Source organism: Arvicola amphibius, chromosome 2 (genome assembly GCF_903992535.2).
Source record: "Arvicola amphibius chromosome 2, mArvAmp1.2, whole genome shotgun sequence".
Taxonomy (NCBI): Eukaryota; Metazoa; Chordata; class Mammalia; order Rodentia; family Cricetidae; genus Arvicola; species Arvicola amphibius.
The window spans coordinates 101,318,229-101,344,900 of NC_052048.2; the positions used below are offsets into that span (position 1 = coordinate 101,318,229).

The following is a 26,672-nucleotide window of genomic DNA, read 5'->3' on the forward strand; positions in this document are numbered from 1 at the left end:
CTCCTCAGTTTTTCCTGTGATGTGTATCTACATGAAAGAGCCCATCTTAAGGTTTCTGTTGATATGAAGAGATGCCATGGTCATGGCAACTCTTTTTTTAATACATTTTTATTGATATTTATTGAGCTCTACATTTTTCTCTGCTCCCCTCCCTTCTTCTCCCCTTCCCCATTTAACCCTCCCCCAAGGTCCTCATACTCCCAATTTACTCAGGAGATCTTGTCTTTTCTACTTTCTACTTCCCATGTAGATTATATCTATGTAAGTCTCTCTTAGTGTCCTCATTGTTGTCTAAGTTCTCTGGGATTGTGGTTTGCAGGCTGGCTTTCTTTGCTTTATGTTTAAAAACCGCCTATGAGTGAGTACATGTGATAATTATCATTCTGTGTCTGGGTTACCTCACTCATGGCAACTCTTATAAAGGAAAACATTCAGTGGAGTGGTTCACATTTTCAGAGATTTAGTCCATTATCATCATGGTGCTGGAGAAGTAGCCCAGTGTCCCACATTTTGGCTTGCAGGCAACAGGAAGTGGTCTGTCTCACTGGGCATGGCTTGAGCATATATGCGACCTCAAAGCCCACCTTCACAGTGACCCATGTCCTCCAACAAGACCATACCTACTCCAATAAAGCCACATCTCCTAATAGCTCCACTTCCTCTTGGGAGCCATTTTCTTTCAAACTACCATGGTACCTACGCTCAACAACATTCTGGAAACGATTTGCTAGAATCTTCTCTGACCAGGGCAGGCTGACCTCACATGGGAAGACTGGTTTCATTTCTCCAGGCCTGATAAACCTTCAAGTCAATGGGTATACAACCCCCTGCTGTGCCTGAAGACTCCTCCCATCAGTGAAGCCGCATCAGGAAACAGAACCACAGTGCCCAACTAAGGCAAGAGTCAGTTTGAACCCCAGATGATGGAGAAGTCAAGAAGCTTCAAGGAGGGCTGAGAGGGACACCAATGGAAGGAGCCTAATAAGGGAGGGTATTTATTCTCTACATTCAGCAGAATTCTGACTGCTCCCCCTGAGCCGTATCCCGTGATCTTCCAGAACTATTCCCTGCCTGCTTGGTCTTGAGGTTTAGCAAGACTAGCTTGGAGATCAGAGACAGGTTCCAGGCCCAAGGCTGAGCCAATCCATGGACACACCTTAGCTAATCCAGGGGTCAGGTCCTAAGGCTGGGCCTTTTCCTGGGAAAGAATTGTTCCTTTGGTTCAGTTACTGGTGACAGTCCTTCTCCTCTTCATCTAGGGACATGTGGTTATGAAACAACCATCCAAGTCACCCCATCTGCTCAGAGACCCTACTGAGATGATGGTCAGAGGGCTGGGGACTGGTATAAGCCATGGGCATGAGCAGCTGACATGCACCACAAAGAGGCATGATGGAGCTGTCAGTGACAGAAAAAAGAGAAAGCTCGTGAGCCGTGGTGATCATAGACAACTCTCATTCCAGGATATGAAGACCAGAGAAGACTGGAAGCCTGAAACCTTGCCAAGTGCCTGACCACCAACAAAGAGCCAGTTAGTGGTGGAGGGCAAACTCATCCCTCCACAGCTGGACACTCCTTCTGAAGTGACTCGCAGCCCCCACCCCACAGCCAGCCCAGGGTGCCAGCCTGACCCGTGCGATCGAGAGGGTCTTGTGGAAAAACATCCTCCTTCTCTGGATCTGACATTACTATTCCCTGTGTGGCTCTGTCTTGAGGCAGGGTACCTTCTGTCAGGGTGAATCAATTGTATTGCTTTCCTGTCTGTCTGATAAGGGGTCCTTGCTCCTCTATGGCTTATTCACACTGCTGTGACCCCAGTGACCCCAGCAGAGGAGACAATGTGTAACTAACATGGCGTGTTGACACAGGCGCCCCTATCGTTCCGCACCCCAGAGCTACAGACAAGATGCTGATCTCCAACACCTGCCACAAAATGGCACTTCTCCTTGGTACTTCTGACCTGGCTTCTTTGAGAAAACAGTGGCCGGCTGTGTCTTACATTCCCTGACTTAAATGAAGCCCTTAGCCTGAGTTAGCATCGTTTTGTTTATTTGTTTGTTTTCTTTTGCAAGAATTGTCTAGACTTGGAAACAAAAGCAACAATGAAACGAAAGGCTTGCCAGGAAGGCAGGAAGACCTGTATTTCAAGAGAAAGAGCATGCTGTGACTTTGACAGCTCCAGGTGACTGGAGGGAAGCAGGTGTGTCCCAAAGCACTCACGGCAGAGCAGTGTTGGGGGACAGGTGGGAACTGTAGAGATATCCTTTAGGGCAAGAGGGAGGCACTCTGCAGAAATCTAACTTTCTAGCACACCCTGCCAAGCTCCAGTCCTAGCTCATCCGCTAGCTGAGTTCTGAGCCCTCCTTTAATCAGACAGTGTGAGCCACTCCATCATCCTCTCTGGTCTCCAGTTCCTCCCACCCCTGTCCTGCTCTCGCCCACCTCCTGAAAACATCAAAAGCACTTTCCTTTCCAGCAGGTTGATGCCAGTTTTTCCTGGGGCTTTAATGAGGCGCGTGTCTTTGACTGTGAGCTCGGAGAGAGATCGAATCGCTTCAGTTCTTGTCCTGAGCCTTTATTGATTAGTTATTATGAGTGCTGCACTAAGCTAGGTATTGAAGGGATACATAATGAAACAGAAAGTCTCCTTGCTTCCAGGAGGCAGCCTAGAGCCTTCTGGGAATGAGATGTAGGCTTAATTAAGGCTCAGGCTCCTAGATCTGAAGGCATAAAGGAAAGAAAGAGTTCCGGCCATGGGCAGGACAGTGAAGACACCCAGGCAGGGAGGTAGGAGAGAATTCCAGCCACGTTCTCATCTCAGTTCCCCAGGCAGCTGCCTACACTCTGCAGTCAGAATGGCAATTAAAGTCAGAAGCAACGGGGCTTTCCAAGAACAGTCTAAAGAGAGTGGCCTCTCTCGGTCTATACCTTTACAAGTGAATGCAGCATTTTCTTTTGCCACCCAGATGTAGCGATATATAACTGACAAACACAAACAGCATATTTAATGTGCCTGGCTTGATGCTCCCACGTATGTATTTGCGTGTGTGTGGAACGGGTGCATTCGTGCGTGTGAACGCGGGTGTGTGCAGAGGACAGCCTCAGGTGCAGGTCCTTCAGACAGGCTGTCTCACTGCCTCTCCTCTAGCCAGGCTAGATGACCCATGACTTTCCAGGGACCGTCCTGCCTCCACCTCCAATCTCCCAGTAGGAACCCTTAGATGGCAGACACTCATGCGATGCCTTTCTGTGGGTTCTGATGATCTGCACTCAGGTTTTCAAACTTGCAAGGCCAGCACCTGTCCATACTGAGCCATCTCCCCAGCCCTGCATGTAAATGTTGAAAAGCAATCAATGTAAGCATGCATCATATCCTTTTGACTTCGGGTTTATTCTTGTAGCTGCCATTGGTCTGCTTTGCCTTTGATTTCTGGTGAGAATATTTAAGTCGAGACAGGGTGTTTTCACGCCCGTACAGCATGCTAACGCATTCAACACGCAGTCACACGACTGCGCCCTGCACCATCTAGTCAACACTGCCTTGTCCTACCTGCTCTGGTAATGTCTCTTCAACTCCTGTTCTTTCACGACCAAGTGGGGTGGGGGGAATCAGAAAAACCAAGTAAATAATATTTTCTTTATTTTTTAACCTACTCTCTTTTTCTGCTGAGCTTTTATTTTCTTTTATCATAATGTTTTATGATACAAATTCTAAGTCTGGGCTGGAGAGATGGTTCAACCGTTAAGAGCACATGCTAGTCTTTCAGAGGACCCAAGTTTGATTCCCAGCACATACATCAAATGGTTTAAAATGCTCATAAATCCAGTTCCAGGAATCTGATGCCCTCTTCTGTCCTACACAGCACAAACACACACACACACACACACACACACACACACACACACACACACACAAACTATTACACACAGCAAATACATATACATATACATACTCATGTTCAGAAATAAAACAGAAAAGAAAAAAGAAAAAAATTTTCATGTCTGAATTAGACCCAAACCCAAACCTCTTGGGTTAGGAGTCTCTATATTCATGTTGAGAACAGATCATTTGGCCTCAAGAAATTCTGGCTACGGGGCAGGAAAATTTGGCCTCAAGCCATAGACATTGACATTCCGTATTTGACAGAGAAAGATGGCACTAGCAGTTACAGATTGTAGCTACGCCACCCCTTCCAACAATCCTGGTAATGCTGACTTGTGCATGACAAGCTATTGTCACGCAAAGCATCTACTCTGGCCACCTGCCTGAAGGATCTCTCTCACATCTGTGTGAGTCTGAACAGACACTTAGGCTCCCACAAAGTTCAGTCCCAAGTGTGGCCTTGTGTGTCTGGAAGTGAGACTAGTAACCTTCATAACCATGCACTGGAGCCAAGAGACCAACCAGGGTACAGAAGATGCACTGGCACTGGGCGATGGTTGTCATCTGCTCCGCTGGGTACTCCCCGAGGCACAGCTTGCAGGACAGCAGCGGGTCAAGGGCCAGGTCCCAGGTGGGCCGGTACCTGGCTGTTGTCATCGCAGAGCAGTCTGAAAGGAGAAACGTACATTCAAGATTTGCTACTGTGGCTCCCACAGAAACACAGTGAAAACCACTCCTCTTGATTACACTCGGACCATCGGGGAGGGGACAGCAAACAGCCGTGGATGGAGACAAGGCACTCTGGTAAGGTCTATCCGGGGGTCCCCACCTCAGGTCTGTGGGTGGTAATTTTACATTCTGGTGTTGATCCTCAAACTTGGAAAGGACCACACACCCCCATCCTTCCCTTCAAGCCTTTGGGGTACATTTTATTAAAGTGCCTTCTAGAAGGGTAACCATGGAAGAGAGTCTTTGGTTAAGGGAGTCAACTGCATGGATTTAACTTTTCTCCAGTTTGTGACAGACAAACATCTGTGGGAAAGGACCCAAGGAAGCCCATCTCTAAGGTCCTTCCTGCCCTCATTAGGCATGCAATCCCCAGCAACACCTTCAGCAAGCCCATTTTCTAGAATGTTCAGTTCTGGACAGAGAGGGTGTTTGCAGTCAGGCTCACTCAAGGGAGTCAAATGTGTGCAGCAGACCTTCAGTGATGTTTCAGGATACCCTGGGACTTCCTCTTTCACATTCCCAAGCCACCTGTGACTGGTGTCCCTGCCCATCTGTGTTTGCCTGTTGCACAGGGGTTATGCCGCATTACTCCCTGTTGCACGGTGGCTATGCTGCATTAGCCAGGCTGGCTGTTTGATCATCCATGCCGAGCCAGGCATCCAAGGGGACTGTGGGGTAAGGGAAGAGGTGGACCTTCAAGCTTTCAAGTAAACGCTGGCCTAAAGATCCCTTGCACTCCCGAGAGATTTCCTGTTGTTGGCGTTAACAAATCCATGTATCTGGAGATCTAAATTCTCACTTGGGGCCCTTGCCACTTGATTTGAAGCAATCCTGTCCTCACTCAGTACCTGTGACACTTAAGTATGTGCTATGTGATTCTAGTAATCTGCTTTCCAAACTCAGGTTTGCCAAGCTGGTAGCCGAACAGCCTTCCATGAAAACTACCTCAGGTGGTCTGAACCCGTCACTTCTCATCCTAAGATCAACACTGGTGCGGGGCTGTGGCACATATACTTCCTTACCTAAATCCCATTCTGAATGAGGCGATCAAGAATACCTGCACCCCCCAAGTGAGGGCAGACAGCAAGGACTAGATCCTCTGACCTCTTCCTTCTAGCAGAGGACTCTACGCTTAACGGCAAAGACATAGACAGGAAGGAAAAGGGAAAGAATTACGATGCCACGGTCAGCAAACAACAGTTCCAGCATCTCAGAAAGAGTCAAAGATACCTGAGCAAACTTCTAACCACAGATCTTCCGGTCTGATTCAGGAATGTGGTCTCAGTAATCAAAACCGCTCTGGAAACACCCTCAAAGCCATGCCCCGACGCGTGTCTCCTGGGTAGCTCCAAGTCCTGTCCTCCCCAGTTACAAAGATACACCATCACACAGTCCGATCAGGAGAAAGAGAGAACTTAGTGTTTCTCATCAGAAACATGGTGCAGAGCAAGCTGGCCGGGGCAGAACCCTGCGTGCTTTGGGTTAGGACAGAATTAATGTCTCCAACCCATCAGCCATAAATGCTACCACACAGGTCCTTACTTGTGGGCTTCAGTCTGCACATGGGTGCAATGGGGTTGACAATCCCACTTCATGGAAGGATGAGATGAGGAAGGATCATACAGAAGTCTTCTTCCTTCCCCTAGAATATCTCATATTAACAATGCTTCATCACTCCAAGACAATGGCTCTCAACCTTCCTAACACAGCAGCCCTGTAAGACCATTCCTTGTGGATCAAGGGAATACAAATCGGAAAAGAAGAAGTCAAACTCTTACTATTTGCTGATGATATGATAGTTTACATAAGCGGCCCCAAAAATTCTACCAAGGAACTTCTACAACTCATAAACACTTTCAGTAATGTAGCAGGATACAAGATTATAAAAAAAAAAAACAGTAAGTCTTCTGTACACAGATGATAAATGAGCGGAGAAAGAAATCAGAGAATCAACACCCTTCACAATAGCCACAAATAGCATAAAATATCTTGGAGTAACTCTAACCAAACAAGTGGAAGACCTGTATGACAAGAACTTTAAATCTTTGAAGAAAGAAATTTAAGAAAACACCAGAAAATGGAAAGATCTCCCATGCTCTTGGATAGGTAGAATTAACATAGTAAAAATGACAGTCTTGGCAAAAGCATTCTACAGATTCAATGCAATGTCCATCAAAATCCCAGAAAAATTCTTCACAAACTTTGAAAAAAATGGTACTCAACTTCATATGGAAAAGCAAAAAAAAAGGACCAATGGAACCAAATTGAAGACCCAGATATCAATCCACACACCTACGAACACTTAATTTTTGACAAAGACACAAAAAATATAAAACGGAATAAAGAAAGCATATTTAACAAATGGTGCTGGCAAATCTGGATATCAACATCTAGAAAAATGAAAATAGATCCATGTCTATTGCCATGCACAAAACTCAAGTCCAAATGGATCAAAGACCTCAACATAAAGCCAGTCACAATGAGCCTCATAGAAGAGAAAGTGGGAAGTATACTTGAATGCACTGCCACAGGAGACCATGTCCTAAATATAACCCTGGTAGCACAGGCACTGAGAGAAACAATTAAATGGGACCTCCTAGAACTGAAAAGCTTCTGTAAAGCAAAGGACATGGTCAACAAGACAAAACATTAGCCTACAGAATGGGGAAAAAAAATCGTCACCAACCCCACATCAGACAGAGGACTAATCTCCAAAATATACAAAGAACTCAAGAAACTGGTCATCAAAAGAGCAAATAATCCAATAAAAAAAAATGGAATACAGACCTAAACAGAGAACTCTCAACAGAGGAATCTAAAATGGCTGAAAGACACTTAAGGAAATCCCCAACATCATTAGTCATCAGAGAAACGCAAATCAAAACAACTCTAAGATTTTATCTTACACCTGTAAGAATGGCCATGATCAAAACCACTGATGACAACTTATGCTGGAGAGGTTGTGGGGTAAAGGGAACACTCCTGCATTGCTGGTGGGAGTGCAAACTGTTACAATCACTTTGGATATCAGTATGGTGATTTTTCCAACAATTAGGAGAAAACCTTAATCCAGACCCAGCAGTACCACTTTTGGGTATATACCCAAAGAATGCTCAATCATATCACAAGGACATGTGATTAACTATGTTCATAGAAGCATTGTTTGTCATAGCCAGAACCTAGAAACAAGCTAACTGCCCCTTGACCAAAGAATTAATAAGGAAAATGTTGTACATTTACACAATGAGGTATTACACAGCAGAAAAAATATGATATCTTGAAATTTGCAGGCAAATGAATGGATCTAGAAAACATCATTTTGAGGGAGGTAACCCAGACACAGAAAGACAATTATCATATGTACTCACTCATAAGTGGTTTTTAAACATAAAGCAAAGAAAGCCAGCCCACAAATCACAATCCCAGAGAACCCAGACAACAATGAGGACACTAAGAGAGACATACATAGATCTAATCTACATGGTAAGTAGTAAAAGACAGGATCTCCTGAGTAAATTGGGAGCATGGGAACCTTGGGAGAGGGTTGAAGGGGAGGGGAGAGGTAGGAGAACAGAGAAAAATGTAGAGCTCAATAAAAACAACAAACAATGTTTAAAAAAAAGACCATTCCTCGTGTTGCAGTGACCCCCAACCAGACAATTATTCGGTTGCTACTTCATAACTGTAATTTTGCTACTGTAATGAATCGCAATTTAAATATCTGATATGCAACCCCTAAAGAAGTCATAACCCACAGGTTGAGAACCACTGCTCGAGAAGAATCCCATGATGCCACCGTGTTCGGCAGTTGGTGCCAGAGCCAGTCAACACGTGTGCACTTTTCCTCACATTTAGTCAGCTTAGGCTCACTGGGTGCCTGTGTGCAAACATTGAGTTAGGACGAACTGCTAGCTGGATTCAATACCAAGTGCCCTTGAGAGAGAGAATGAGTACCTGGGACTCAAAAGGAGCCGCACAAACTGCAAACATAGACGGGTGAGATACAATGATAAGTGGGGTGTGGGAACATGGCAGACACATGGGGAGCCCTACCCCAGGAGCAGAGCCCACAGAGACAAGGGTGTGGCCACACTGTTCTGGGGTCATTCAGGAGTAAGGGCTACTAACTTGCACCCAGGGCAGGAAATGGGTGGCAGCAAAGATGGGCCAGCGGCTTCCCAGGGCAGTTAATGGCTGCAGTTAACGTACTCTGCACTCAGGATATTTCCCACTGTTATAAAGGAGTCACTGACACAGATAAAATGACTTTGAGATGGATGGATGAAGTGGAGACTTTAAGAAAACTAAAAACAGGTGCCCTCCCTAACACAGTCAAGGCAGAAAGCAAAAGAGGACCTCGGGTTCCTTAGTCTTTGAGGGTGATTATGAACCTCTCCTACCCTGAGGGTGTGCTCATATAGAGCATATCCATAGACCCTGAGTTATTATTATTTAAATGCCAACATAGATTTTTATGAAGTCTAGAGATCACAGAACCTAGTCTTCTGACTGCTTAATTATTGTGGAACTCTGCATCTTTTCCTGTTTAAATCCCTCATTTTGTTTCTCCCGCTTACACTTTGCACTGTACAAAGAGACTACGCTTTGATGAAGAATGGGTCACTGGTCCTAAAGGGTTCACAGACTTTAACAAGACTCCCTCAAGCTGAGGGCTGGTAGGCTTCATATTCAAGACTGGAAATGGCCCCAGGGGGCAGCCTCTGCTAACTGATTTCTAGGTCCTGGAGGGTGGAGGTGGGGGAAAGATTGCTGACCGCGTCATATAGACACAGGGTTCAGATTCTGCAGCACACTGTGGCAAAGCATTCACAGGGGAGGAGTTAAACAGACCTGGGTTCAATGCTCTGCCGCATATTAGGAAGAGCTGAGGAACTTCTATCTTTTTTCTTTGTAAACTGCAGAATGAGAAGACAGATAGCGCCAGCTTGGTAAGCAAGAGCCATTAACGTATGTCTGGCAAAAGAACTTGGAAAACAACCCATTAAGACTGCAAGGGGAAGGACAGACAACAGCAGAGGACGAACGGGACAAGTAGTCCCTCCAAGACATTCTCTCCAACAGCTGGGGCCTTTGCAAGAAGCAAATACCAAAACCCTGCTTGGTCATTAGCTGTGCAATATGGCCCAAGATTGAACATCAGCCCAGGTGGGTTACAGAATTCAGACAACAAGAGCTCACCTGAATCCACTGAGGCCTGAGTTCCCAAGTCCATACCCTCTATAGGTTCTGGTCTGGGAAAAAGCAATTCCCTGCTTCCTCCACAGTCTGTCCCAGGCCATGGCCCTATCCCATCTTCGTTGTTCCCAAGCAAGACTTGTCTTCCCTCGCCAGCTTTAGCGCCTGCTCCTCTTCCTGTTTACAGTCTCCCTTGGAGCAGCTGGGAGGGCTTGAACTGTCTGGCTTCCTTTCTCGCCTGCCCCTGCTTTCCACTTGACCCCTGGACAATAAGGCTTTGCACTGCACTGGGCATGGAACAGGACAGCCTCTACCCTTACCTCTGCCCCTGCCACTGCCCCCGGTCCTGCCCTTGCCCCAGAAGCAACTTCAAAAGCAAATCAGACTCCCAACTGAGGTGCCACTTCTGTATCGTCTCCGGTGATGGATACCGACTTTGAAATAGACACAAAACCATGCTTCCAATAGTGACACCAACAGGACACAGGAAGAAAGATGCCTGTATCGTGTGAGTCCATCAGGGCTTTTGCACACCACACACACGGGATGGTGTGAACATGATTTCGCAAAGTTCTGCACAGCTGCAAACTTACAACAGGAATTTGCCAAGGAAATCACAAAGCACCATGAAAACAAACCAAAACCCCCACAGACTTTGTTTTCCTAATGTGGCTGTCAAATCCTAGGAAACAACAGACTGTGTTAAGGGTGTCTGGTCAATTACAAGCATGACTCGAGTCATTCAAAATGTTTGTGGGACAAGGTATCAGGCACAACTGAAGTGACGCCAAGGGACGTACACTGTGGTGGGAGAGTAGCAGACTCAAGGGCGAGAAAGAGCTGAAAGAGACAAACCGTCCACCAGGGAAGACAGTTGGCAGGCTAAAAGATGGGGATATCTGCCAGAAACAACTCATCTCCAGACCCTTCCACCCAAACAGCTTCTAAGCAAAGTGGGAAAGGGACAGAAAAGGGTGTTATTATCTTCTCCTGATCTCATGACCTTCTCCCACAAGCCCCTGCTCTCAGGGAAGAGTCCTGCTCCTGTTTCTTTCCAGTCAACGTCCATTGCCACCCCCACTCACTACGCCTCTAAACTCTAGCTTCCCACTGTGCTCAGCTTCTGTGCCCGGCCCTCTATGGAGTCCCTGTGACGTCTCTGAGTCTTCAGCTATCTCTTCTTTTCCTTCTCTGACGTGTGGCCCATGGTGCTCTCTCCCTCTCTTGAAGAGCAAAAGCAGCCCCTGAGAACCTGGGGGATCAATCTGACAAGCTCTACCATACCTAGTAGCCAACCCTTGGGCAGCCTGTGAGTGATTATTTCGATCACATTAATGGATGTAGAGAGATCCTTACTGTGGGCAGTACTACTCCATGAACTCAGGATCCGGACTGAGTGAGATTAGCGCCAGCATGCACGCTCCGCTTCTTGGCTGCGGACGTGACGCGATCAGTCACCTGAGGCGTCTGTTGCCATGCCTAAAGCACCATCACAGACTACACTAAAACACCATCACTACACGCTCGAACTGTGAGCCAAAATAGACTTTTCCTTCCTTGAGCAGCATTGGTCGGGTATTTTGTTAAAACAAGACAGGCAACTCACACAACCTGTTTGTTTGCGACTTTTAGCCCAGACGTACGACATCAGGAACTGGTGAGCACAGCTGCAGGAGGCGGTGTTGTCAGGGGCTTCTAGGAGATAGGGACTCACCAAATAGCCTGCGCATCACCGGTCAGCATTGTTTCATGTCAGAGTCCCTACTCACATCCACATGACTCAAGGGCCACACAGGCTCGGGCTTCTGGGCCCTGAGCTGAATTACACAGAGTAACTTTCAACCGTTCTTTACTAAATCTCCTCCAGGTCTGGTGTGTCACTGGACACCTATGCTACCTGTGAGTTTCTCTCCTTACCTTCAAGTGAGATTATACAATGGTCAGCGCTGTGATCCATTCTTCTAGACTGGGCTCTCCATAGACAGGCAGTCCATAATTATAATAATCAAAGATAGAAGAGATAATGGGAGCTGGTGAGACAGCTCAGTGGTATGAACACTGGAGGCACAAGCATGAGGGTCTGAGCCTGGAGTCCCCAGCACCTATGGAAGAGCCTGTGCCTGCCAGTAATACCAGCACTAGAGGGGGATCCCTGGGGCTTTCTGTCCTGCCAGTCTGGGGTACGACAGCAGGAACAAACACAGTTATATCAGGACTAAAATGCGACAGAAGCCCAGTTGCAGAAGAGTAGAAGGGCCTTCCTTCCGGTGGCATCTAGTGAGTAGAGGATGCTCGACACAAAGCCTGTGGCCTACAAAGGTGGGGGACTACAAACGACAATATACTGCCTCCTGATGGATACTTTCGGGGTGGTTTTCTCAGTTCAGCATGAAAACCCATTCTTGGGGATGCCTTTTTCTTTCTTAACAAGCTGTTTCTTTCCCATGCCTAACATCAATGGCATGGTTTTCCCTCAATCTCTTTTGCCAACAGCTTCTCTGAAGCTCTAATAAAACGGACCTTTGCTTCTTGATTCCATTTGTACATTCTCTTATTAAGGAGACTAAGAACCTCAAAAGGAAACCCCAGCTTCCCTGGTAAAAAGCTTAGTCATAAAATGAGGAACTCTGGGTTCGATGAAAGACCCCATCTCAAGGGAATGGGACGGGGAAGGACAGAACAGGGTACCCAATGGTCCCCTGGGGCCTCCGCGGCTGTGCACATGAACACGTGGCTGCTTAGAGAACATGCTCATCTTTCCCATCCATCACTTGTTTATCTGTGCCCCAGTCAGTAGGAGGCTAAAGATGAACGAGGCACAGAGGCTAGAAATCCCAGGATACTAGAACAGAACTGGGGAATTAAGTAGGAATTCATGTTCCGCTTACTACAGAAGCAAACAGGCAGCATTTCTAGGCAGCGTACTGGCACACGCACTGGTTGGCATGCGTGCATGGGCCTCTCTGGACAGCAGCTGAGAGGACACTGAGGGAACAGGCTTTACACAGAATACATGCCATGCCCAGATCCTCAGGCCAGTAATGTGGTCTGATGTAAAGAAACCAGCAGGCATGGGATAAATGGCTAACTCCATTCAAAGACAAAAAGAGGTCCCGAGAAACATGGAAACCACCATGGTGCCACCATGGAGCCACCATGGAGCTGCCAAGGGCAGGCTCAAAACGACCCACTTGCATTGGCAATGTGCAAAACCATTCAAAAGCTGAGCACGCACCAACATCTGAGCACTCTGAGCAGCTGTATGAACTATGACACCAAATACAAAACTAATGCCTTTGCAAGTACAAAAAAGAAAGAAAGGAAGGAAGGAAGGAAGGAAGGAAGGAAGGAAGGAAGGAAGAAAGAAAGAAAGAAAGAAAGAAAGAAAGAAAGAAAGAAAGAAAGAAAGAAAGGACTAAACAGATAAGTAGCCGACAAAAAGCTCAAGCCAGGTATGATAGTTCATGCTGGCAATACCACCACGGCCCGGGAAACAGTCAGGAGGGCACTGACTTCCACATCAGGCTAGGCCACACACAGGGAGACCCTGTCTCAAAATCAAAAAGAGAAAAGACACGTATCTTGTGCGAGAACGTTCCGCTGGCCGGCCTCTGTAGCTACTTCCCCCGCATAGAAGGAGCACAGCTCAGACTCCAGGGTGGGTTGCCCACAGGGACTGCCTGTCCAGGTGCACAGGGAGGAGGGGAGGCAAGGTGATGTCACACTGTCTCTGCTGGAGACACACTGTGGGTGTCACAGTGGTCAGGCAAGGTGTCAGGGTGCACTCCTGACTGGGTTGGATGAGACTGAGCAGAATTTGTGGCCCTCTCCTTAACCCTCCAACACTAGTCTTACAGTGGAAGAACACGGTGCACCTAGCGGTTCAGAGACGGATTCCAGAGACTCCTCACCCATCTGGCCGATCATCCTCAAAATGGCCAGGGTCTGCCTTGAAACCACGCAAGTGTGAGTGGTTCTGACCCCAGAAAGTAGGTAGGATTCTGGGTCAAAATAAAGTTTGAATAAAGTAAAGGTTTTAGTGAGGAATGCATAGGTTTGTTGACCATGATAATGACTCAAGATGTCACCAGAGGAGGTGAATGTGTGCGTGTGTGTGCGTGTGTGCGTGTGTGTGTGTGTGTGTGTGTGTGTGTGTGTGTGTGTGTTGTGTGTGTGTGTTAGGAAACTATCTGGTCTACCTTTGACCTTTTACTACCTCTAAATTCAAACCTACCAATCTCAACCTAAATTGTACCAAATGAAGTGTATTTTTAAAAGCCCCCCACTCCCATCCTAGAAAAGTAGACTCCAAAAGAAAGAATGACGACATTCTACGCTAAGGCTTTCCTGAGATGCCACCGAAATCTGAAAAATCGAGAGGAGACAAAGTTTACAGATCTCGTACTGAATTTTGAATGATCCCACTCTTTAGGGTGTGAAAATGCTAATGAATAATGTATGATGAATCCAAGGCTCTGTGTTGGGGTTCAGCTGGATTGCGAAGTACCTCCTGTAGGAGGGCAGCTCACTAGGATGGCTCTGCACCATGAAGCCCATCCCTATATCAAGGTTTTTGGGAGGGCCGAACAGACCCATGAGCAAAGAACCGAAGAGGGAAACTGCCACATAGCTCAGGGCTAGACATAGGCCACTCACTAAAAAGACAGTGGCTTGGGGAATAACTTTAACACACCAGTCCAGGGGAGATCACAGGTCAGTCATTAGGAACTCAAGGACATGGACAGCAGCTGGGCCTGGACACTGAGCTAGGTGAGGGCGCTGGATGGGATGCACACTGACACAGAACCACAGGCAGGGATCTTTCCACAGACAGCACTTCCCCTCCACGAGAGTGCTCAGGGGTCTGCACTCGCTCGCAACATCAGCACCATAAAAAGAATGGTCCATGTGGCTGTCTGTGTGGTTTCCAGAGCTTCTGTTGCCCCCAGGAGGTGATAGAAATAAGGGGACAGCCACACAGTAGAATTCCTGCTGGAACAGCCTTTGGAGTCCTGTCCAACACCTGGCCGAGCCTCCAGCAGGCTAGCTTGAGGGAGACTCAAGATGGTTTATCTTGACTTCAGATCTGTCGATGGAGAGACTCACAGGAGTTTAGGGAAGCAAGCCTCCAAGTGTAACAGTGAGGGACATTCCAGGGTGGATTAGACCGTGGGCGTTCTGACCCATAATTGGAGGTAGTGGCACACTGCTGGAGGAAATGGATCACTACAGCATGTCTCCAGCCAAGGAGAATCACCTAGATAGATCTGAATGCAGAATTTTAAAGGTCAATAACAAATTTCATCAAAGAATTCAAGGAGTTTTAAAAAGACACAAAGAAACAGCTCTGTTAAATTGAAGGAGATCTAATGCTTGAAATATGGCCTCCCTGGCAAAACAACAACAACAACAACAACAACAACACCTTAAGGCTGAGGCAAATGACAAAGACAATCTAAGTCTTATGAATGGAATTCCATCAGAAGATAGAAACACTGAAGGACTCAAGCTGAAATGAAGATGGAACTGAAAAACCCAATAACTCAAGTTTTAAACTCAAAGGAAAAGCCTTACAAGCAGATTGATGAGTAGGAAATAGAATATATATTCAGAGATAAAAGAATCTAGACTGAAATAAGCAAGAAATATGAATTAAACTGACAACAATAATCTGCTGTCCTGTGTCCCACAGGAAAGGGACATAGAGGAAAGGAGGGACACCAAGGAAAACCAAGCCTTTGAATGATAGGCATAGATGTGGGAGAAGAATCCCAAGTCCATGACATAGACAAGATCACATTGTCAACAGAATCATAGATGAAAACTTCTCCCAAACTAAGGAAAGACACACTCCTACAGATACAACAAGGACATGAAACATCAAATAGAGAAGACCAGAAAGGAAAATCTCCAAGATATATCACAGTTAAAACACTTCATGTATACAATGAAGAAAGTGTATTTGTCCTAGTCAGGGTTGCTATTGCTCTGAGGAAACACCATGCTTAAAAGCAACTTGGGGAGGAAAGGGTTTATTTGGCTTTCACTTCCACAATATTGTTCGTCATAAAAAGAAGTCAGGATAGAAACTCAAGCAGGAAAGGAACCTGAAAGCAGGAACTAATGGAGGAAAGCTATTTATCAGCTTGTTCCCCATGTCTTACTCACCCTGCTTTAATAAGGAAGCCAGGACCACCAGCCCAGGGATGACACCACCCATAGTGAGCTAGGCCTTACCTGACCCATCACCAGTTAAGAAAATGCTCTACAGGTTTGCCTACAGCCTGATCTTATGGAGGCATGCCCTCAATTGAGGCTCCCTCCTCTCTGATGACTTTAGCTTGTATTAAGGTGACATAAAACTAACTAGCACAATATTGAAAGTTTTTCTTTCCTCTTGAAAGCTGCAAGAGAAAAAAATTCAAGTACCATATGATGGAAAACTATCAAGGTAATAGCTGATTTCTCAATGAAAACTTTGAAAAGGTCCTACAATTATGATGACCAGCCTAGACACACAGCAAAACCAAACCCTAGACCCAGCAAAACTATCTGCTAACCAGGGAAAGCTTAGACCAATATACCCAGCAAAGCTATCTGCTAACCAGTGCCAGCCTAGACAAATATACCCAGCAAAGCTATCTGCTAACCAGTGTCAGCCTAGACCAATATACCCAGCAAAACTATCTGCTAACCAGTGCCAGCCTAGACCAATATACCCAGCAAAACTATCTGCTAACCAGTGCCAGCCTAGACCAATATACCCAGCAAAACTATCTGCTAACCAGTGCCAGCCTAGACCAATATACCCAGCAAAACTATCTGCTAACCAGTGCCAGCCTAGACCAATATACCCAGCAAAACTATCTGCTAACCAGTGCCAGCCTAGACCAATATACCCAGCAAAACTATCTGCTAACCAGTGCCAGCCTAGACCAATATACCCAGCAAAACTATCTGCTAACCAGTGCCAGCCTAGACCAATATACTCAGCAAAACTATCTGCTAACCAGGGCCAGCTTAGACCAACATATCCAGCAAAACTGTCTGCTACCATTGCCAGCCTAGACCAATATACCCAGCAAAACTATTTGCTAAGTAATAGAAGGCAAAAGAAAAACTTACCATGATATCAACAGCCTAAAAAATTATACCAAATAAATCAAACTTAAAGAAAATACATGAAACAATAGAAAGGAAAAAGGGAGAGAAATACAGAAGAAGAAAGGAGAAATGGAAAATACCAGTAAGGATGTCTGAAAAGTCATGAAGAATTATAAATGTTAACTATTTACCTAAAACTCCCCCATAAGACATGTAAATGTGTATATAAATATACATGCATAGTTTAAAATGTAATTTTCTAATCTTGGACAACAATGCTACCTCCAAGAGCCCAAACTATCTAATAAAAACCCTAATGTCAGGTATCAGAACCCCTTTTGAGTTGTAGGCAGGGTTATCCAAGAGACTCCCAAAACATTAGACTGTTGCTGCTTTTCTTGATTGTCCCCCAGAGGGGGAAGCTAAATTTCTATTGCTGAAGCCACTGTGTACTTCAGACAGAGGGTCCAGAGGTTCCTGCTTCCAAAGGAGATAAACAATGAATTGTCCTCCTCAGTCATGACATCTATGGACCTCAACCACAATCAGTACGTGTGACACATAACCCTATGGGTTCAGTAGTGACACAGTTACCTTGGCAGGAACCAACAACTCTCTAACTGGATTAAAGATCCACTCCAGAGGGGAATCTTGCCAGATATGGGAATCCTAGCCAACTACCCAGAGCTAGTGAAGTCATGGATCTAGAGAGAGAACCTACAACCACTACTTTACTAAATTAACATAACCCGTAATGTATATACTCCAATTATCTGTCACTATATTGACAGATAAGTGTCATCCTCATGACTCATGAAGGAAACTTCTCTGTGTAAAAAAAATGTATATCATTAAAAAAATAAAAAATAAAAAAAAAATCAGCCAATCAAAATTCAGAGTTGTAGATTCGAGTCCCAACAGATACATCTACAAATCAACTCCAGAACTTAAGGCTCAAAAAGCATTGCAGAAGACGGGGTGCACCAGAGACCAGAGATCAGGGAGTTTTCTGTGAGAGTGCATCTCCCAGTGATGCTGGCACCTATACCCATAAATTCTCACCAATATAACCACCTAAATACGAATCGGAAAGGACAACAGCAGACATGTCAAAGCAGAAAGGGGGACACCCACAAGGCTTTAACCCTACATGAAGAACTATGCGCAACTGAGGAATTCTGAGAGCATGAGAAATCATCTTCCCCAAGGAAGAGCACATTAATTGGTTTCCCAGTACCAACGGTCTCACCCTCAAGACATAAAAACAAATAACATTATATAGGCTGCACAGGCTATATTTAGAAAAAATGTACACACATATAAAATATAAGCATGTAATAACAATTAATGAAAAAAGGAGCCATAAATATGAAAAGAGGTATATGGGAGGGTTTGGAGGGAGAAAAAGGAAGGGAGAAATGGCATAATTATATTATAATCTCAAGAATAAAACAAAAAATTTAATGGTTGGTATCATTATCATCTTGGCTTATGTCCCACAAAGGGCCAAAGACAGCTGAGCTGTCTGACCCACACCCACGTGCAGGAACAAAATGTGAAGGGATACATGGTGGTTGCTTATAATTGCAAGAGCAGTTTGTGGCTCTCAGATAAAAATTATACCAGAGAGCAGCACCTTAAACACAAACATTGAGTTATTACATTTTCAGTGTCGAAGGGGTTCTCTGGATCACCTCTGCTTCCAGAGAGAATTTCCCAACTTCAAAGGCTTGCAGGCTCCCTAAAGCAGTCCCACGAAGACACCCCAAATTCCATGTGCTTCGGAATCAATGGCCTTGGATGTATTATTTCAGACCTGGCAAGGGACGCTGTCCCCTTCATCTTTGTTCTGCTTTATTTTCAGATAGTGACATAGAGAGGCACTGGCAGGAGAACACAAGCCCAGCTCTGCAAAGCCCGGAGCGACAGGACTTGGCTGCACAAAGAGAGCCATTTGTAGGGTGCAGGGGGGATGTTTTCTCTTCACATCTGCAGCGCTTGGGGTTGCTTTAACCGGTGTTTGTGAGCGTGGTCTAGAACAGGCCTGTGGCCAGCTCAGCACGGAGCACAATAGCCGCTTCCTTGGGGTACAAAGAGAAGCCCGGCTGCCACGGCAACAAGCCTGGGAAAGTTCTGGATGTGGAGCTCGTCAGTCCTCTGAGTGAAGGGAACAGAACTGAATGGAGACAGCCGAGTGGAGAAGAGGTAATTGGGGTGAGAGCAGATTCCAAGAAGACTTAGAAAAACTCAGGTTTAACCTCAGTTTTGGGAACGAATGACCAGGAAACCCTGGAGCCGTGCCTATCCCTTCACAAACCAGTGACCTCCTGTGTAACCAGGAAGGCTGGCTGGGGATGGCTCAATTCTTCAAGGTCAAAACCGTCTCAGAGCTGGGAAATACTCAGTGTCTGCTCCTCCCTGGAATCATGTGACTGCACTCCTCATAGAAAGGGGAACAGATCTCAGAGGGAGAGGAGATGAGGACAAGACATACTTTGCAAAATTCAAACTCAGAGAACAGACCAGGGTCAAATGGACAGATTCTTAGGGTATTACGTGGATTCTCTTCGGGACTGTGAACTGGGCCCATGTTCCACACTGTGCCTTCTAAGTTGACTGAAATTGCAGCCTCGTTGTTCTCCTCTGAGAGGAAGAGAGAGAGACAGAAAAGAGTGTGTGTGTGTGTGTGTGTGTGTGTGTGTGTGTGTGTGTGTGTGTGTGTGTGTGTTTGAGACAGGGTCTCACACTGACCAGGTTGGTTTGGAATTCACTGAATGCCTGATCTTCTGGTCTTCATCTCTCATCTCTCTGGGACAACAGGCACGCACCAGCAACCCCTGCTCTTCTTATTCCCCCGTTTACATGCATGCAATTCTTCCGTTTAGTCATCAACAGGTAGCAAGCAAAGGCCATGAGGCATCTGGGAAGCTTGGAGCCGTATTGCAGATGAAGAATTACAAACGCCAACAAGGCCAGGATCCGCGCGCCGAGCAAGCACAGTGGAAGGGAATTCTTTCCCTTCTAGTCAGAGCACCTGCCCTGGCAAACCTCATTCTGAAGCCAAGGGCAGGGAAACGACATGGCAAGGAAGGGCCCTGAGAGCTGCTAAGTTTGCCGTTATTTCGTTACAGAGCAGCATCTGCCGGCCTGACAGAACTCTGCCAAGGAAATTTAGAATTTATTCTGAGATCCTCACACGCCTGCTGCACTAAGTTACGAACCACAAGGGACTACCCCAGTGGTTCTCAAGCTTCCTAATGCTGCGACCTTTAATACAGCGCCTCATGGTGTGGTGACCCCCAACCATAACACTACTTTCATTGTTACTTCGTAGCTGTCTTTTTGCTACTGTTACAAACCGTTCTATGGCCTTAGGCAACCCCTGTGAAGGTGTCCTTTGACCACCCCCAGAAGGTCGAGATGCACAGCCTGAGAACCACTTGACTGTATCATCCTATCTGTGAAGCAAAGTCAAGCCCTCATCCCTTAAGCTCTTCCTATGGGACATTTCGTCACAGGAGTAAGAGACTACTTCATGTGGGATGTGGAGCTGAGGGGTTGCTTTCTGGTCGCCAGGAATTCAGGAAGATCAGTCTCATTGGGTTGATGTCTATGAAGGTCTGCTGTTCCTGGAAGATGGAGACCATGCCTGAAGCCTGCTAGGCGCCACTCCAGGGGCCTGGAACAGGACGTAGTAAATAAAAGCTGGCAGCTCAGTACTGGGGAAACCTGAGCTGCTCTAATCTTTGCATCTCCAGCCTTGGGAGAAGATCACTAGGTTTAGGACCCTGGCAGCAAGTAGCAGCCTTCTGCCAAGTAGAGCAAGAATCTGACGCATGGTTTAAGGCAAAGGAGACAGATATACAATAAAAGCTGAGACGCCAACTTTGCCTTGATGCTGGTGATTCATTGGCTATTTGCAAGCCCAAAGGAAGAGTTAGTGCTTTTGGCAAAAACAGTCCCTTTTATAATGCTACCTATCTTCCAGTGACACCTGTGTTTCCATGGCTATGCAGAGGCCCAGAGGCAGGGGAATACTCAAGATGAATATGGCCACAAACATTTGTGTGCTTTTATGCTTCTACCCCCAAGCAAGTAACAAGTGAGCACTTTACCACAAGAAATGGTATTGGAGGGAAGGGCAGGCTTCCCCTGATCCGAACATCCTAAGACATTCACAGGCATTGGGCATTACATTGGCATCCCATCAATTTGTACAGCTTCTGTGCCAAATTCAAATATAAAACTGGAACGAAACTAAAGATGGCACTGAGCTCCTACACTCTACCACAGAAGATGGTCACCTACTAATCATTCTAAAGTGTGACCCTCCTGGCAGAGGCACATCACTGATATCCTGTTGAAAAACGCCCCCCTCCCCAAGAAGTTGGAATTTCTGCAAGGGTCTCATGACCAGAGAAGAAAAAGGCTGAGGCCTGGAACCAGCCAGAGAAGAAGCTTGTCTTCTCAAGTCCCCCACAGTTTGCTCAGACCGCCTTGCAGGAACCCAGACAACGAGGACTCAGCAATGAGCAGGACCATGTCTCAACCAGGACTTCTTAGTCACATATGTCACCTGCCCTCTTTTTAACCAAAACCTCACGCCAGATATCAGAAGACGGACTCAGGAGTCCCTGGATCTCTTTATCCGCTCTTCTTCCCTATGTGGGCAAAGGGAACAAAGCTTACTCTGATTTTCATGATGATTTGTCTCTTTAATTAGCACATTGAGGATGAGTGACAGAGTCCAGCTCATCAGGGCTTCCGGTGACCCTGACCATGATGAGGAAAGTGATCTCTCGGCCCTGACTCGGACTCGGTTTCTAGAAATGCTGACATGCAACAGAACGGACATATTCCTCCTCAAGGAGCTTATACTCTGTGGCAGACAACAGTGACAGAAATTTGAGACCCGTGCAGCCCATTTGCTGGCGAGGCAAACGGGTGGAATTCTGAGTGGAGACCACACACCGGGTGTGGGTCTACCAGGGAGGAAGACGAGACATCGCCAGGGGAGGTGGCTTTTGATGGGAGATGAAGGTGTCACTAGAAGCAGTGAGTTTGCCTCTTGGCGAGTGAAAAAGTAAAATAAGCATCACCAAGACTTAGAAGAGTGCAGAGGGGCCAGGGCGGAGGAAGTCTTTTCTATAGCAGTGCCCTCTGGAACAAAGGAACAAAGGAAGCAGGGCAATTTTATTCAATGGACCTGTACACAGTCATATAGGGGCGAGCCCATTTCTGGGCTTGCTCAGTGTAGTTTATTCCTGAGCGTGACCAAGTAAGATCATAGACATGTTTCAAAGACCCAAGTCATAGGCAGGAACGCCTCTAGACGTGCGTGGCTTGCACTATACAGCTTTAGCTTGAGATAAAAAGAACAGAAGCCTTGGCAGAATGCTAATCCAGGAGTCTCTCCCTGAGGATGCCTGCCTTGCCTGGTGGATGGCTGGGGACAGTGCAGGTAGACATGGGAAGTGGGGAGACCTCCCCCCACCCAGATACAGTGATAATCAGAGCCCATGGCAAGTAGATCTGTTCTACATACACTCTGAAAGAAGAGCTGAGAGGGGGATGGAGTGTGAGAAAGGCTGAGTCCCAGAGCAACACAGAAGCCTGGGGAAGAACTCTGCTTCCATTTCCAGCAGGATGGGAGCATGGACATCACTGCTACTTACAGGGGTTTGGGAACATCTGTGTTCTCTTCTGGAGGTTGCTCCTTTCTTATTAAAGACTTGGGGTTATACACCACAGATAGGGCACTAGGCTGGTAGCGCCACGGCTCAGCAGCAAAGAGCAGGCTGCTGTTCCAGAGAAGCCAGATTCCATCCCCAGCACCCACAATACATCTCTGGTCCCAGGGCATCTACCATCCTCTTCTGGCCTTTGAGGGCACTGCATACACATGGTGCACAAACATACTAGCAGGCAAAACACCGAAAGACACAAAATGATGGAAAAGCCGACGAGATGGCAAGAGGACTTAGCAGGTACGGGCACTCGCTGTGCAAGCCTGAGTTTGATCTTAGAACCCGTGAGGGGAGGGGAGACCTGATTTCCAAATGTGGTCCTCTGACTTCCATGGGTATACCATGGCACGAGTGCATGTTCACATACATGCACACATGTAATGATGACGGTGACAACAATAAAAACGATGGTGAACAATACAGCCAGACCACCTATTGCCAAATACTGCCCTCCCTCCTCTCTCTCTCTCACACACACACGCAAACAAAAGTTTTAAATATTACAAAGTAAACAAAACATAAGCAAACAAAGGAACCAAGTCTATGAAAACTCAAAATAGTTAACCATCAATCCCTGTACAAAACAATCCCCTAAACCCTGCTTCAGGGACGTATCCTCCCCGGTTTTGGTGCAGGGCTGCTGAGGAGGAAGAGGGGAGGTTTCCTGAATAAGCTTTACACATGTTGGGAAATTCCAGCCTCAAATCCTTCAGGGCAGTAGGTGAGAGTTCAGAGCCAAGGAAAGGAAGTGAGCCAGCAGCACCAGACGAGCTGGTCCCCAGCTCCGATGGATTCTGTGCATAGGGGTTGCACACACACACATCCAGGTCTGGCTGTACTTGGTCCTAAAGATCCACATTTTCGCCCTCACACAGGCACATAGGGAACATCCAAGCCCTGCTATGGAATTCTTTTCCATGGGACCTCAACTCTTAAATCCTGTCTTTTTATATATATTCTATATTTAAAAGGAAAAAGTGTAGCAGGCTCGGAGAAGCCCAGTCCCCTCAGCAGTGTGCTGTCTGCAATGTCAGAGATCCTCACATTTCCAAACCGCCATTTCTTTAAGCACCTGCTCCTTTGCTCTTTGCTGAGAACAGAAAGTATCCCATCACCCTCGCCTCTCCCCCATATCTCACCCAGAGACACTCTCTGACACCCACCCAGATACCTATTTAGTGGCATATGCCTGCCCGCCCCCCCCCCCTTGAAGAAGAAAGGCCCCTTGGGGAGATGGTATTGACTTTACTGATTTGAAAAAATAACAACAAAAGAAGAAACTTCTCCATGGAAAAAGAAAGAGCCTGCTGCCTTTCCTTCTCTCCTTTATTAATGGGATCTAGAACAGGGTTAGGTTCCCTTGGGCAAGGCCTGCTTCTTAGATGTGAAGGGCGGATCCTTCTCCAAGCAGGTGGCCCCTGCCACTGACAAAGCAGAGAGGACCCACGGAAGAGCCACACCATTCGACATAAACCAGAGGCTTGTCCCATCCATTCCATACAGAACAGCTGGCTGGGAGTCACTCCATCAGCAGAATAACGGTCAAGGTGGTTTGTGCTGCCATTTATCTGTGCAAATAGCCTAAGCCAGCAGATTCTGGGCACACCTCCATGGATGTCAAACCAGATCAGTGAGGCAGACACACGCGAGGAGGATGTAGCACGGCACACTTGCCTGGTGCTGTCGGTGACTACTTCCCCACAGCTTCTGCTAAATAGGTGGACAGGCAGGACTTAGCTCGGCACAATCCTCCCTGCCATCAATGCCACCCACTCGGGCACTGTCTGTATACCCTTCCCCCCACAGCTCTATGATCATTCTTATTTCTTCAGGACACTAGCCACCTGCACTGACTATTTGTCCACTGTTCTTTACTCGTTTGTAGTCTTTTCAATAATCAATGCACCACGTGCAACCTGTGAGCTCTGATTCGGCCGATAGGCGCATTGACAAGAAGATTAGAAAGGAACAAAGAACTTGCGGTTGCCGTGGTTACAACTCCAAGTGAGTCCTCAAGGACTCAGTGACGGGAGGCTGAGGAGACAGGTGTATAAACTCGGCGATCCTCAATAAGTAAGTGTAACGGCCTGTATTATTGACACCACCGGCTCGCAAACCCCCACGCAGTTTCTCACCAGGAATGAGACCTGTCATCTCGGGACACACTTGGGATTATCTGTAGTATTTTCTCACATTCCATGACCTCTTGTACTTTGTAGTTCAGAACGAACATGCTACGTCATAGCGAGATCAATTCAGACCCACTGTCTTCACGCAATAGATAAAATGTTGAGGTTCAAGAATGATATAAACACAGTTCCCCCAACAACTTATTAATCCGGGACTCAAGGCCAATTTTTTACACTCATGGTCTACCGAGTGAAGACAAGAATATCCACTGCTTCTGGCTCCCTGGGTTCTTTTCACAAACACTGGCCCTCATTTGCTTACACATGGGTGCAGACACACAGAAGCGGTCACACTCTGAGACCGCGTTATGCTGCTCCTCATGAAGTCCTCCAGCTGCTAATAGGGGCCTGGGTATCCTGATACCGACTTACCAAGATACGAACTAATAAACCCGGGGCTCAACATCTTCAACCACACACACAGAAGCCCTCCGCCTTCCCTCACAGTCAATCCCAGGGAACATCTGTCCTAACACACAGGTTCAGGGAGACTGTCTACCTCATTTGAAAGCCTTGACTCTTCCACGAGGAAGTCTGGGAGGTCAATACATCCCTAGACAGGATTGAGCAAGGGTGGAGTGGAGCTGCTCTCCTCCTAGCCCAGGAGCTCAGCGAAGGTCTCTTTCCAGCAGTTAGATCCTGTCTGCCATCTACTCATAGAACGCCATGGCTGCTCCAATCTGTCTACCCTTGTGTCCTGGCTGAGGAGGCTTCAAATCCAGACAAGCTCAGAAGGTGGAAAAGGTCACAACAGAGAGTCACAATGCAGCAACACCCCAGAGCCATGTGCCCCATTTTTCTAGAAGACAATATTCGACTTTGGAAAAAAAATACTCTGTTTTGTTCTATTAAACAGAAAAGCAGACGACAAAACTTACTCAGAATGAGTTCTGACATGGTGACAGTCCGCACAGTTGCAGACACGGAGCTCGAATTGAGTGAGACTATTCACAGAGAAGCAAAACCCAGAGAGACAATGACCAGGGTACAGGCTGTGGAGCCGGCTGCGTGCATCCAAGTGTGCAGCTCTGTGCGCAGCCCTGCCTTAGGGGAACTCGACACAGCCAGATGCACTGACGCAACTGTTCCTTCAGGGAAACAGAGAGGTGGATTTCCAATTATTCCCAAGAAAACCCGCAGACAGCCTGGGCGCAGTCCCCGAGGCTAGGCGCATGCCTGCTGGGGATAGTGGCTTAACAAGAGTCTAGGAAAACGTGCTTATTTACAGCCCCACTTCAACCTGGGGTTAATATTCCTGCAACAGTGGCAGGATGTCCCCATGCTTGGAGCCCCACCGGGGGAGGGGACACAGTTGTAGAGATGGTAATGGGTCTACTGGGATGAGGTGTTCCTCAGGACCCACGGTTATTCGGTCACCTGAGAACCCTTGATGCAGAATGACAGCCTCTAAAATAACAAGGCCAATCTGTCCGGCCACCGTCTTCCTCATTCATAGCTGCCAAAGGCCTCTGCCACACGACGGCCACCTTATAAGGTTCTTGACATTACAGGATCGATTCCCTGTCCCCAGGACTACAATGGATGTCAGGCTTCATGTCCCTGCTAGTCTAATGTTCCACATGTTTAGATGAGAAGGGATGAAAGGCTGAGATACTGTTCCCAGGGGTGTCCAAACAGGCACATGGGTACAGTGACATCATTTCATCATCCTTCCCTTCCCAGCGACTCCAATGACAGTGACTATCAGCCTCAATCCCTCCCCCCCCCCAACTCTAGATGTCCAATGCCTACGGATCCTCCTATTGAGTTTGTTTCCCATCCCAGAATCAGACATCCCAAGAGCTTAATGATGTTGCCATAACT

The 26,672-nt window shown here is 46.8% G+C and overlaps 1 protein-coding gene across 1 annotated transcript in view; it reads right to left on the reverse strand.

Annotated features, from left to right (window-relative positions):
• Positions 1 to 26,672, reverse strand: part of Rnf144a (ring finger protein 144A) — a 122,730-nt gene that overhangs the window by 35,221 nt on the left and 60,837 nt on the right. The window contains exon 3 of the mRNA XM_038319206.1: positions 4,406 to 4,551. Coding sequence (XP_038175134.1) covers positions 4,406 to 4,540 — 135 coding nt within the window. The 5' untranslated portion in view covers positions 4,541 to 4,551. The remainder of the gene's footprint in view (positions 1 to 4,405; positions 4,552 to 26,672) is intronic.